Here is a 15752-nt window from a genome sequence, read left to right on the forward strand (position 1 = left end):
ATTAATCATCTCTCTATTCACAGACCAATATTTGCCTCTAGCAAGGCAATTTGGCCACCCAAATGACAAGGAGTCAATGGAAGACATATATTTGTCAACAGTATAGTTACCGTGCAATTAAATCTCTTCAATATTTGTTATCTCATCAAGGCTGAAGTATATATATATATATATACATACATACATACATACATATATATACATACATACATACATATATATATATATATACATATATATGTATATATATATATATATATATGTNAATTGTCCACAAATTGAAAAATAACCCACTCATAAATATCGCAACATAGCCAAGAATGGAAGACGAGGCAGAGATATACGACGGAATCAGAGCTCAGTTCCCGCTCGCGTTTGGCAAACAATCAAAACCCCAAACCTCTCTCGAAAAAGTCCACGACGCCACTCGCCGATCGGAACAACCGCCTTCCACCACCACCACCACCAGCACAGCTGCCTCCAAGACTAATGACCTACCGTCTCTCTCATCCTCCCCCAGAGCTTGGCTTGACTCTCTCCGAAAACCTAAAGCTTCGGAGGCGCCAAAAGTTGGGCCCCCACCGCCTCCTGAGCCGCCGAAAGCGGAGGAAGATGACGATGACGTGATGATTGGGCCCCCACGGCCTCCTCAGCCTGTGGAAACGGAGGATGATGATGGAGTTGTGATGATTGGGCCACCGCGGCCTCCCGTGGCATCGGAGACGGACGATGAAGAGGAGGAGGAAGAGGAAGGGGAGAATCGGTATCGGATTCCGATGAGTAACGAGATTGTACTGAAGGGTCATACTAAGGTACTATTTTTGTATCCTAATCCGTGTTTAAATTGTTTGTTGTGTTTTAATTTTGTAAGTTCATTTCTCTTGAAGTGTAATTAGGGTTTGGATTTTAAAGGGATTAATTTAATGTTGTGTGTTTTGTCAGGTTGTTTCAGCTCTTGCAGTTGATCACTCTGGGTCTAGAGTTCTCTCCGGTAGTTATGACTATACGGTGCGAATGTATGACTTTCAAGGAATGAATTCCCGTTTACAATCCTTTAGGCAACTTGAGCCATTTGAAGGTCATCAAGTTTGTAACTTGAGCTGGAGTACGTCGGACCGTTTCCTCTTTGTAACTGGCTATGTGTGTGTGTGTATGTATGTATGTGTGTGTGTATAAACCGTTACCTTGTCTTTCCTATTATGACTTTGATCATTTTCTTATATTATTTTAATATTACAATAATGTACATTACTCTTTCTTTTCAAATTTATGTCAAACATAATATGAAGATAAATAATTATCCATAAAATTTGATAAACTTTAAATATTTGTGCACCTTAAAATTCAAATATTAATTTACCCAATACAATAAGACAAGCAACTTCAATTTATAATTATATTTAATAACTAGACATGGGGCCTTTTCTTTACGCGAGTATGTTTATTTAATGTTTTTGAAATAAGTTGTAAACAAATTTATTCTAACAGAATAAAGTAATTAGATTAAGAGATGATAATTGTTAAATTTTACAAGTTTTAGAGTAAATATAAATTCTATATATTTACAGAGTTGTGTTAAGATAAAATTAATAATATCAAAATCAATTATTTAAACTTAAAATTTATATTGAGCTTTTGCAATTTCTGTAAGTTATATTCATTTTCAAGTTTGACATCGACTGATCAATTTTTTTCTCACAGTATAGGATTCATATATTTCTTTAAAATTAGTAATCTCTAGCCAAGGTTTGAAAACAAACATTTGTTCACACAGTTCATTCAAAGGCTTTGTTTGTTTTACATTTAAGAACATGATAACTCAATTAATTTCTAGGTTAATAATTGTAGAACTACAAAATAGAATATGAAGAGACTAACTTCAATCTTTTTATGTTTTTATTTAAAATGGTTAGATTTTTGGAATGCCTATGTAATGTAGTTATATAATTATTGTTAATGTCCATTCAATGTGTGAAGATGGAAGAATTAAATCAAAACCAACGTGTCAAGATGGAGAATTTTTAGTAGATTCATTAAATAGTAAATGCAATGCGTCAATTAAAGGAACAATTTTCAATTAATTAATGAGTAACATCAAAATCAAGATAAAGTTGAACATAGAGAATAATACTTTTATTATAAAAGAAATAAGTACATCGGTTTTTCATACTGTGAAGTGGGTTTAGATGATGTAGATGGTGTTTATTTTCTATTTCTCTTATAGTTGTTCAGTTTTTGTAATGCATATGTATACTTTCTTTTGTTTATGTTATAGTTAATATTCATGGCAGATTGCATGATTTCTAACATCTGTTCAATGACTTCTCTGAATTTGTCTCTAGCAGTATGTAGATCATCCAGATTGGTGTCAACTTTTTTGAAAATTTCCATTAATTCCGGCATTCCCTGAAAAATGTCTAAACCAATTGCAAAAAAAATATACAATCAAGTTTTATAAATATATGGAAACGGTAACATGAGTCTGTAAATATAATTATGAGATGAATTCTCGACATATTAAAAACTTTTTTTTTTATGGTTTTTATATTCCCACAAATATGTATTATTGTTTGGTTTAGCATTTTGTAATTTAGGATACAAAAGATGTGGAACATTCATACCTTCTAGTTGCCTTGGTGGAGAATTATTGTTGATGAGGTCGTTGCTGATATTCGTTGCAAATTCTTTTGGTTGTGATGTTTTGTTAGCCATTTTCGAATTAAGTTGTGGAGAAGAATGAACAATTAAAGTGTATAGTATCTAAAGAAAGTTAAATAGGTGATTGATGTCAGAGTAATATTTATAGGAGAATAGGATATGAAGAGGTGGAATCTGAACAGATGTAATGCCCCACTTGAGGTACGTAGTTAATGCTTCTTCTTTTGCTCTTTTTGAGTTGATTTATTAGTATTATTGTTTGGTTGGCCTTCGATTGAGTGTTATGTTGAACTTTTGCCTTGAAATTGGTTGAAAATAAAGGAAGTTTTGTGTTCTAGGCTTCGCCGGGGCAAAGGAGAATCTTCGCCGCAGCGAAGAGGTGTTGAAGCCACGGGGAAGCTGCTGGACAGTTTTGCCGCAGCGACAGAAGCTTCCTCGCCGTGGCGACGTGCCGACCAAATTGTTGTTAAGTTTTAGATATTTTCTTCCCTAGGGGCAATTTGACCATTCTACCCCTAATTAGTAGGAAAAGTGGGGAGTAAATTGAAAGGACTTTTCATGGAGAATATGTTAATGTGGGGGTGTGTTTGTAATGAATCAAAGGATATAGATGGAGTTCCTAAGGAAGAGTAAGGGCAAAATGGGAAGGCTTGTGCATAAAGTGTGTTAAAAGGAATTAAGTCATTGCAAACCCTTCATTCTTCTTCTCCATCGCCACTCTCCCTTCTTACTTCCTCTCAATTTCTCTTTCTTTTGTTCAAGGTTTTTAAGAGGGCTTTTGGAGTGATTTGGGGTAGGAAAGCAATCTAAGGCATCCTAAGGTAAGGATTCTTGCTTTGGATGTGAAGTTTTGTGAAATTTGAGTTTATTTGAATATTGAGGGCCTTTGGTTGAATTGTTTAAGGGTAGAGAAAAATCAAGCAAACCAAGAGAAAGGAAGTGCTAGTGAGATCTCTCCATATCAAAGTAAGTAAATCCCAACCCAAGTGGAGATTTGAGAATTTTCTTGATTAGGGTTTTAATAGCAAATATGTATGTATGCTGTATACATGTTATATGCTATGTTATTGAGTCTCAAATGGAGATTATTATTGCCTTGTGATTGTTCATACATTTCAAGTATAAGAAGTGAGATGTGGGTTGGAAAGGTAGTTTGAGATGGAATTGATGGATATTGAGAAATCCTTTTTTTGAAGTGTTATTCTTTGGCAGGAATTATGGCTATGTGAGGGAGTTTTCTCCCATTTTGGATGGTTAGAGAAAGACATAGAATTATTGTTATAGTAGACTTTTATTATGCACTTGAGTTGTTTGATGAAATGCCTAATAGAGGTTTAAGTATGAGTAGTGAACCTTAATTATTGCAACATTGTATATTGGCATTTCCTAAGTGCATTAATGAGCATGAACCATCCATATGCATTAATTGACTTAAGAAAGAGTAGAAAACTTTGTGTAGGCACTTGCTCTATGAGTAGAGAACTTTGTGAATGCAACTACTCTAAGGGTAGAGAGAATGAGAAGTGCTATGAGAAGGGTATGAGAAACGGGTTGATGCTTTGTGATTGTCACCCGATAGTTATTAGAAACGGATTGATGCTTTGTGATCATCATCCGAAAGTCATGAGAAACGGGTTTATGCTTTGTGATCGTCACCCGATAGTTATTAGAAACGGGTTGATGCTTTGTGATCATCACCTGAAAGTCATGAGAAACCGGATAGGTGCTTTGTGATCCCCACTCGGTAGTCATTGAGAGCAGGTTGGTGCTGTGTGAACTCCACCCGACAGTCATAAAGAGTGTGATGGCGCTGTGTGAACGCCATCTGGCTGTACCTCTGGTAAGATGAGGCCATGATGATTAGTAGAAAACAATAGAAAGAAAGTGTGAGGAAAGAATTAAGAGAAATACTTACGGGGATAGATAGATAGAGGGTTTACTTACTGAGCATTATTTTGTGCTCACCCCGTTATTTTCCTTTGTGAATGCAGGATCTAGGTGATAATGCAGTCGGAGGGGCGTCGGCAAGCGAGGAGCAATAGCTACACTGTTTCCCTTGTTTTTGTCTTTTTAAATGGCATTTTGTAAATAATGCTCCTTGTGTATAAAAGACTTAGTACATATAATAAAAAGAAAGTTTTGGGCCCATTTTCTATTATTATTATGCATGCATTGTACTAGTTTACAGCAGTTGTTACAACAGACAACTGGTAATAAATAAATGTGTCAATCGAAAAAGTGTTAATAATTGTTTAGATAAGGTAATACGAAACGTTAGTAGACTATCTGTACAATATTAAAGAAAACCGTAATAAATATTTTGTTAAGTGTGCAACATATTAGTTACGTAGTTAATGATGGTTTGGCAAGATGTTGAGATATTATAATAAATAAACACTGTGATTTACTAATAATAAAATCTTGTTGATACATTTTTAAAGGAAGGGTAATAAATATTTTGTTAAGTATCCAAGTTAGAGATGATACAATGATGTCATAATATATTTATTAATTTTTTAATTGTGGTTCGGCAATATGGTTATGAAACATGCATATAGTTCAACTTCAGTCTTGTTTAATCAATAATTCTACAAAAGTTTTTTTAAATTTGTAATAGAAATGGTTATTTATAGTTTTTTTTTTTTAATTAAGATTATAATATATTTAGATTGATGTTTGTTGAATATGTTTAATTTTTTAACATTTTTATAAACAATTTTGTCTAATATTGTTATTAAATATCTATTAAAATATTAAATATTGTTTATGTTTTATCCAGTATTTTAGTCTTATAATTAAAATTTTGTTACTTTTACATTAGAATATATCTTGATTTGTTTTATCTAAATAGAAATAGGAAACAAACAGATTGAATAAATTTGAACTAATTTTTTATGTGAGAATTTTTGTCATAGTATAAAATTCGGATGGTTCCTTCACATCGATAATCCTCATATTGATTTTGAAAACGCATGTCTATCTATATAGTTTATTCAAAAAATTTGGGATTATTTTCCGATCGTTGCCTTGTTTGTTTAGTAGTTGAGAACATGACAACCCAATCAATTTATGGGGTACTGTATCAAACAATATAAAAGTTACTTCGGGAAAATTAACAGACATCTAGTAATAGATAAATACGTTGATTGAAAAAGTGTTGACAACTTATTGGGTAATGGGATACAAAACGATAGCAAACTGTTTGTAGCGCATTAAAGGAAAGTGTAATAAATAGTTAACCATGGTTCGGTGGGCGGGTTTCCCAAAGATGTTATGGTTCGGCGTGGAATTTAATATAATTAATAATGGAATGGAATTTTTTTTTGATATGTTATAGGAATAGTATTTAGATTGCTGTTTGTTGAACGTGTTTAATTATTTGAGATTCTCATAATCATTGGTGTTTAATATTTTTATTAAATATTGTTTACGTTGTATTGATCATTGTAATTTTGTGATCAATTTTTCTTTATAAGTTATTAAATATTTGGATCAATCTTAGATAATTGAGTGAGTTTTAACTTCTATTTTTAGATTAAACTAAAAAACATTTAAATTTTTACACATGCAAGAAATTACATAAGAAACTTACTAAAAATTAGATTTCATACACACTATTTGGTAATCCATGTTACATCTATGACATGTGATATCTTCTGGTGATGTTGATCTATCCCAGTGTATACGATTTTGATTCTCCTTATTGTAAGTCCCAAATATTCGTCTTTTAATGAGAATTGTGGCAGTTGGAGTCAAGGATTTGAATTTTTCCTTGCAATATTTCAGTTTGTAGAAATGATTAGGTAGTTTTACAAATTTCATTAGAATTTGTATACCTCTGTTGTCATGTAAAGTAAGCAAAGCAATGGCAATGTGATATATTGCTTGCATATTATATTTTTGGCAAATTGCAATCAGTATTTTTAATCCCATATGTGTATCATGTTCGATGAAGAACAAATGTGTTCCAAGCAGTAGCAAAGCTTGTTTATTTTTTGCTTCTGCAAGTGTCTTCAGAATTGAAAGTCCCCGTTGTTGTTATTGTTGGCAGTTTGTGTTGTTGTTTCGAAATGTCCCTTCTTTGTAATATTTGTTTTATGTTTGCTTGTTTGTTCAGAGATTTGCCCCTGTAAATTGTACGGTAAATAATGGTTTCGAAGCACAAGATTCGTAATAATTAAAAAAAAAATCTATAGGTGGGAATCACAATACCATTACATGTATGATTAAACAATTAAGAATAAATAAGTGTGTCAAATATGACTCAGTTAAATATGGATTCTAAAACGCATTTTGGTTTTTGTGCATTAGAAAACTATTAACAACTAAAGATGCACATGGTTCCGCACAATCATTTGTATGGTTAACCATTATCGTTATAAGACTCCTGCGGAACAAACCACTATCCTATTGTTATTAGTTGTATGTTTAACCATTTTTGTATAATATCATTTTCTGTATGACTAAGAAAATAATGAAATCAATAGATTAATGAAATACGATGGTTTTAGTAAAACTTATGTTAACCTTATTGCTTGTAAAGTAGTGTCATCTTTGTCGGTTGCTTTTACAATGATTAGTTGTATAATTTCTAATGGTAATTGTAACAGATGTTTTGGTGCTGTTTTTTGGGTGTAAGTATATGGAAATTATGTTGTCAATATGGTATCTGTGGTTTATATAGTTTATGTGTGGGTAGTGAATAGGTTTTTTTTTTTTTTTTTTTTTTTTTTTTTTTTTTTTATTTCAACTTCCTAGATAATGTTCTGTTAATTATTAATGAGAGTCAGTATTGTTATCTGAATCTGGTTTTTAATAGTTTTGTAAATTAATGATGATTGTATTAATCATTTCATGTTAAGTATTAATTAAATTTAAATGTAAACGGTCCGCCTTCATCTAAATTTCTATATAGGTATATTAAGTATTTGATACATTTGATTAGTACGAATTTTTTTAAACTAGTGGGAAACGGATTGTGTTTCATCAAAAATAAATATCTGTTTTTATGAATTCCATTAATATTGTATAAAAATCTGCATAATTAGTATCATTTATTTGATCAACACTTTAACAAAAGTAGTACATTAAGAACTTCATTAAATATCATAGTACCAAATATCATCAAAATATCGAATACATCAATTAAAAAGTAAGTACATTAACCCATAACTAAACTAAATTCTAATATCCTGATTTTTAATAGTAATGTCACATTAAAAATATTACATAATAGTACAATGCACCGATCAACAATAAATAAACATAGTGATTTAATAATAATGATATCTTATTGGCATAGTTTTAAAGGAAACGGTAATAAATATTTTGTTAAATATTCAAGTCAAAGATTTTGTGATGATGTGATAATATATTAATTAATATAAAATATTTATACGGTTCAGTATTGGTCTTGTTTAATTGTTTATGTTTTATTGAGTATCTTAGTTTTTTAATTAAAATTTTTTGTTGATTCACATCAAAACATATTTAGATTTGTTTTGTTTAATTAGGAATACAAAAGAAACAGATGGAATATGAATAAAGATGTTATAATAAATAAACATGGTTGTTTAAGAAGAATAAAATCTTACTGGCACAAGTTTAATAGAAAGGATAATAAGAATAGATTGGAAAATGTGGTAAAAATGTATATGCATGAAAATATGACATCGAATATCGATTGTATGATTATACCATATAATATTCAAGTAGTCTTCTCAACTCGCATGAGTGATTTAATAATATCTGTCTACAATTGATATTAATAATTATAGAGGTAGAATTATTAATTTTATCTTAACATCTGGTCAATGACTTTCTCTAAATTTGTCTTGTATCACTTTAATATTATGATTTTTTTTTTTTTTTTTTTTTTTTTTTTTTTTTTTTTTTTTTTTTGAGAATACAAAAGGTGCTTTGGAAAAACGAATAGATGTCCTCATCAGAATAAACACGTTGATTGAAAAAATGTGAATAACTTTTTGGATAAGAGGATACGAAACGGTAGCAAACTGTTTGCACAACATCCAAAAAAAAGCATAATAAATATTTTGTTAAGTATTCAAGTCAAAAACGTCATAATGATATTATAATATATTGGTAGGATAGTGAAAAATGGTTCGGCAACTGTGCTCCAAATGAACGTTATCGTTCGGCGTGGGATTTGATTTGGTTGGTAATAGAATGGAAGTTTTTTTCGATGTGCGATAGGAATGCTTATTTATAGATTTTGTTAATTTATATTATAATATATTTAAATTGATGTTTGTCAAACATGTGTAGCCAATCCAATGAGTTTTAACTTCCATTTTCAAAATAAATTAAAAATCACTTAAATTTTTACATGTGTAATAAATCATATAAGGAACTTACTCAAAATTATATTTCATACATATTATCTAGTAATCTACGTTACATCTTCGACACGTGATATTTTCTGGCGATGTTGATCTGTCCCAATGTATACAATTTTGATTCTCTTTGTCGCAAGTTCGAAATATTCTCCTTTTAATGAGAATTGTCACAGTTGGAGTCATGGACTTGAATACTTCCATACAATTTTTTAGTTTGTGGAATTGATTGGTTAGTTTCACTAATTTCATTATAATTTTTATACCTCTACTGTCGTGCCTAGTGATTAGAGCAACGACGACTTGATACATTGTTTGCTGGTCATTTTGTTTGCAAGCTGCAATGAGTAGTTGTAATCCTCTATTTCTATCATGTTCCACAAAGAACAAATGTGTTTCAAGCAGTAGTGAAGCATGCTTATTTTCTGCTTCTGCAAGGATCTTCAGAATTGAAAGCCCTGACGTTGTTATTGTTGGTAGTTTGTGTCATTGTTTGAAGATGTTTCTTCTATGTAAGACTTCCTTTACATTTGTTTGTTTGTTTAGAGATTTGCATCTGGAAATTGTAAGGTAAATAATAGTTTTCAAACACAAGATCCACAACAATAAAAAAAGAAGAAGTGTAAATAGTGGTTTCAACAGTTGGTAATCATAATATCATTACCTGTATGATCAAGAAATTAACAATAAAAAATAAATATGGTTCAATTTAATATTGATTCTAATATGTATTTTGGTTTTTATGTATTAGAAAACTGTTAAGAACTAAAGACACGAGTGATTCGGCATAATCCGTTTCAATTGTTGGAAGTCGAAATATGATTTTCTGTATGATTAAAAAAACAATTAAATCAACAGATTAACGAAATATGATGATATTAGTAAAACTTACGTTAACTGTATTGCTTGAAGAGTGGTGTTGTTATTCTGAGTTGCTTTTACAATGATTCGTTGCACAATTTGTGACGGTAATTGTAATAGATTTGTGGGTTATGTTTTTGTTCTTTTGTAAAGAATCATGATGTTTTTGAGGCGTTTTTTGTGCGTGTAAGTATATGGATATTATGATATTACAGTCTTAGTGGTTTATATAATTTTTGTGTGGATACTGGATAGTGAACAATTTTCTGTGTGTTTTGATTTGGTAGATAATATCGTGTTAATTATTAATAAGAGTCAGTATTGTTATTTGAATATCATTTTTAGCATTTTTGTAAATTAATGATGGTATTTTTATTTTGTTAAACATTAATTATTTGATTTTGTTATATATATTAGATATCGTTGTTTCATTGTTCTTTCTATCGAGAAAAATTGATTATTCTATTCAACGAATATAAACTTTTTTGGTCTTAATCATTTAATGTTAAGTATTAATTTATCTTAAATGTAAACGGTTTGCATTCATCTATATCTCTATGTAGGTATATTAAGTATTTGATACATTCAATTAGTACGAACTTTTTAAATTCATATAAATTATGTATTGAGTGATATTTTATGCATTCTACATGGATTATGTGGATATCTTATGCAGGTGTGCTAATGCTTTGAAACTTTTATGAGATAATTGGGCAACTAGTGAAATGGAAGAGGGTGTCTCTACTATAAGATGGAGGACCTGGACACTGACATATTTGTGAAAATCTTCCTATCTTTTGATGTCTTGTAGTTGACTTCAGGGATTGCTCACGTTTATAATTCATGGCGTTCAACTTGCTGTGATCCTCTGCTTTGGAAAACTCTTGATTTTCAGTGTTGAGATCAAATTTCATCAAAATCCCATTACAGCCATATGTTTACATGGATGAGTGTTCAGATAAGATATTGACTCATTTGTTGAAGATTTCGTTGAGTCTCAGCCGGGGATACATAAGAACCTTGATTTTTCAGTTCAATTTGTATGTAGGGGACGAACAATTTACTTACATTGCTAAAAGGTAGTATTTTTATGTTTCTGTTTAAAACCTTGCTGAAAGGTAATTTTTTTTATTCTCGCTGTCTATTGACTGAGTCTTTGGCATTGCCTTTGATACCAGTGATTATCATCTTTAATTTTCTTTTTTGCACAGTGAATTGGGAAGTAATCCACCATATATTGTTGTCTACAGGTGCCCCAGCTGAGGCGACTTGTTATGCTAGCTTGGAATAGAATAAAGAAGGATGTAATTTGCATGGCCATTTGTACATGGAGATGTCTTGAATCCCTGACAATGCCTAGTATAGCAAATCCCCCTTATCTTATAGAGGAAATAGCCCTAAATTTCAAGAACTTCAGTGAACTCAAGGTCATGGGTCCTTTTGACGCTCTCTTTGCTTCTACGATAGCCAAATTTCTTCCAAATTTGAAGGTTTTAAGCTTAAGATGCTTAATGATAGTTAAGGATGCCCTAATGCTTATATTGGATGATCTACCAAACTTGGAAGTCCTCAACATATCACATTGCCTTCTTATAGAAGTCCACTACTTCCTCCCCAATGCTCGAAAAAATTATTAAGAAGCTAGATAAAATTATCTTGTAGAAGGCTGCTCGATTACATGAGTTCTTAACATGTACTGAGCACTCGTGCATCATGTGCCAGTGTACCCGAAGTGATGAAGGCTTTCTCAGGTGGTACAAGTATGAGGAAGGCCTTTGGAAAATGGATGAGGCGAGGTCTCTTGCTCTTTTATTAGAACACTGCAGAGATTGTAATTTAGTGGTCAGAAACTACAACCTATGTACCTTTTCTTTACATTTTGTTTTGCTTGTATGTAATATCTACATAATATGTTGTTGAATAAGCATATATAGAATTGGTCCGTTGTGTTTTAGGTTGTCATCCTCCTAAAGCTTTCGTTTTTGGTCGTCAACATTGTAACACTTGCATGGTGATCTTCTCCCATGGGAAAAGTATTATTTGTTTGCATGATTATATACATATGGTAAAATTTCACTTTTTGTTGCTTCAAGCTGATCTTTTGTTGTCAATTAATGTTATTTCAAAATGAAATGGTTTCAAAGTAATACGCAATTGAGAGTTTTATCCGTCATTTACGTCATTACAATTAAATTATAAGGATTTCTCTATTTTCAATATATTATACTTATATATTTACATTTTTTCCACCTTGAATTGGAAATACTGTTTCCAATTCATGTTATTTTATGCATGGAATTATTATTGCTTATATTATTGAATTTGAAATTCTATTGATTTTGTAATCGTTAGTCTAAATTCATTTCTATTATCAGATTAAGTATTTGATAGTGAGATTTTGAAGGAATCTTTAATTTTTCCTTCTTTTATACTTTTATGTTAAGTTTGTATATGTTGAAATGGCAATATAATAGTGACATTGTTCGACGAAAATGGTAATATTATAGTTTTACAGTGCGCTGTCGTTTTGGCTTTGTAAAATTCGTAAGTGATGAAAAATGTTGTCGTATAAAATGTTGTTGATATTTAAAGTAAATATGCGGATTAAATGTTCAGTATTTTACTTGAAGTAAATTTTGGGATTTAGGGTTTTCTATGTCAGTTTCGACATTAATGGTATTTGTCCCAGTCTGCTTGTCACGTTTTCCACATCCGTCGTTTCTCGTTGACTGGAGTTGAGATAAGTAAAGTAAATTTTCTTTAGTTGCAGTGACAATGTCGTTTTTTATTTTACATTGGTCTAATTAATTTGTCATCGATGTTAACTTTGATTAAAGTACACGTTATTCTACGGAGTTCTGAGATTCGTTATTAAAGTTATAAGAAGTTGTTGTTAGATGGTTGTGCTGATAATTTGTTGTGCTCAGGTTGTTTATTTGTTTCTCTGGTAGTCATGTTGTAGATTATTTTCTCGGTAAATTTACTCCTAAAATTGGTGTCTCTCTTATTACGATTTTGTTTATCCTGCTCAGGTTGTTTATTTGTTGTTCTGGTAGTCCTGTTGCACATTATTTTCTCAATAAATCTACTACTAAAATTGGTGTTTTTCTCATTATGATTTTGTTTATTATCTTGTTGTATTTAGTATATATTGTAATATTGTCATTGTTTTATGAATTGATGTTATGAAATGCCACTGGTATAAATGCTTCAGAAGTTACCATCATTGTTATCATCTAATTATCTATTTATTTTTCAGAACACTTGCCAAGGTTTTGGTGTTCTTTGTAGTAGGTATGAGATATTGTTGTTTAATGACAATTGTAGCAGTTGGAATCATATATGGTGAGTATATTTATAGCAATTTGATATAGTGCTTGCATATTATTCTGATTTCAAATCACAATCACCAGTTGTAATTTTGTGTCTCTATCACGTATTACGAAGAATAAATGTCTCCCAAGTAATAACAAAGTCTTACAATTTCTATTAAGTTGATCGATTGTGTGTTTTCTTTATTTTTTTTATTTGATGATATTTTTTTTTATTGTAGTAGTGGCTCCAAAAAACTTGATGAAATTTATTCGAAGACTTAATTGATTCTGAAGTACCGTACAAAGGAGGATCAAGCAGTGATTCTAGGTCAAAATTGTTAAAGCCTTTACAAACTCCTGTTTTACCTGCATTAGCCTCCAATTCTGTGAAACCTGATTTTGGTTCCTACCATGTTAAATTGATTGAAGAAGAAGATAATTAGTTAGAAGAAATTCCATTACGTAAATTGGTGAAACGACAGAAAACTTGTCAGCAAGAGGGTTCAAATACGAATTCTGAACGAAAATGGAAAAATCTTTCTAAAGAAGATCCAGACAGCAAAACATTTAGCCTAAGGAAATAGGTGATGTTGTTTCACTTTATCATGTGAATATATACTGTATTTGGCACGAAGACATTAACGTGGTTTCATTGTTTTTGAAATAGGCTTATGAAGGTTTGTTAGAAATTAGAGAACGTTGGCTTGTTTCAGAAGATGTGATCTTAGCTTTGAAAAAAGAAAATGAAGATGTGATTTCCGAGGTTCACAGATTGGAAGAACAGTTGAAATTATCAAATGAGGCATTTGAAAAGGTCAAAACCTAATTGAAACACTGTCAAGAAGCATTTAGAAATGCTTGACAATCTTTTGCAAATGAGTGGTAGCAAAAGGAAGTCTTTAAAAATAAAAGTAATGAATTGTCTAAAGAAAATAATAACATCAAATCTTAAATTGCAGAAGCTGAGAAAGATAAAGAAGAGGCTTATGATTTGGTGTCAGAAATGTTTTTGGCCACCAGAAAAGCTTGTGTCAAAGAATTTAAGGATAGATTCCCAAATGAAGATTCTAGTCTTTTAGAGACAATTGTGTTGAAAAATGAGAAGATGCCACCTAATAGAGATTAGATTGACTGTAATGTTGTTGTACCTTTCTCTGGTCCACTTAATGCCACTTCTGTAAATATTTAAACCGTTTGTCTATAATACTAATGTTAAATATGTTGACAATATTTGCCACGCAAGTGTTTATAGTTGTGTTATTATTACAGACGTGGATGTATTTAGTTGATGCTAATTTTTGTGTATGTGAAAAAAAATCCAGCCTATGTAATGTTACTTCTGTAAATATTTAAACTGTTTAATTGCAATATTAATGTTAAATATCTTGACGATGTTTGTTGCACAAGAGTTTGTGGTTGAGTTGCGTATGTAAAAAATATGTATTTATAAAACATAATACATATAATGTAGCATTCATTGTATCTGACAATAATAATATAAAACATATAAATATCTTTGTATCAAGGAATTTATGTTTCTGTATTTATTTAAACATTTAATGTGACCTTTTCATATTCATATAATTATCTTTAATTTTTCACATTAGCCTTTCATAAACAATGTCTTATGAGTTATATTATATGCAATGTATCAATCCTTTCTGTTATAAACAATGATTTATATTACATACAACATATCAATCCCTTCAGTTAAACACTTCTTTGAAAACAATATTTGTTAATGTCTCCGCTGGTTCATCTTGTTCCAAGGCTAGCAGAATCTTGATACCTTGTCTTGAAGTTACTCTTGATAGTGCGACGTATAATTGACCATGTGTAAAGACCTGATGTTTCATATACAATCCTACTGTTTTGAGTGATTGACCTTGACTTTTGTTTATCGTCATACAGAAGCTAACTGTCACAAGTAATTGCCTTCTCTTCAACCTGAAAAGCCACTTTATATCTGAATTCGACATTATTATTCTATGAATGTAACAATATCACCAATATTTGACACGGTCATAATCATTGCTAGTATGAACCACTTTCCTAAATGGGTTATAATCAATCTAGTTCCATTCCAAAGACCATCAGATTGATTCAAATTACGCAGCAACATAATTGGAATGCCAATTTTCAGCTGCAATTCATGTTTGGGCATGCCGGAGCACATAAAAGAATTAAGAAATTCGGTTGGATAGAGAATGTCATCATCGTTTGAGATACCTATTGCTTTCAAGTGCTGTCTAAGTTGAAATACGTCTTTCCATCTATTGTAGACTCTGGGTGATATAGTCATTCAATCTATGTACTATCTCATTTTTGGGTGTCAATATTGCTGGCTCTCTCTCTCTCTCTCTCTCTCATATAGTCAATATTATTTATCTAAGCAGATAAATCTGGAAAAACAAGATTCATAATTGTTTCTTCGTGACTGGTATGTTGATCGATTTTCAAGTCTTCAGGTTTTTTGATGTAACTCTCATCTTCTGCAACGTCCTTTCATTTTCCAATATCAAGTATGTCAAAAGTCTTCAAGTTATCCAATTCTATTGGGTTTACC

General features: G+C 31.0%; 1 protein-coding gene across 1 annotated transcript; it reads left to right on the top strand.

The window, feature by feature from the left end:
• Positions 1 to 280: 280 nt before the first annotated feature.
• On the top strand, positions 281 to 14312 carry LOC116146134. The gene is made up of 6 exons (XM_031431541.1): positions 281 to 812; positions 943 to 1086; positions 11123 to 11362; positions 11595 to 11668; positions 13132 to 13217; positions 14146 to 14312. The coding sequence occupies exons 1-6, from the start codon at positions 321 to 323 to the stop codon at positions 14310 to 14312; spliced, it is 1203 nt and encodes a 400-aa protein (XP_031287401.1). The 5' UTR covers positions 281 to 320.
• The last annotated feature ends 1440 nt before the right edge of the window (positions 14313 to 15752 follow it).

The sequence above is a fragment of the Pistacia vera genome, unplaced genomic scaffold (assembly GCF_008641045.1).
Source record: "Pistacia vera cultivar Batoury unplaced genomic scaffold, PisVer_v2 Contig473, whole genome shotgun sequence".
NCBI lineage: Eukaryota > Viridiplantae > Streptophyta > Magnoliopsida > Sapindales > Anacardiaceae > Pistacia > Pistacia vera.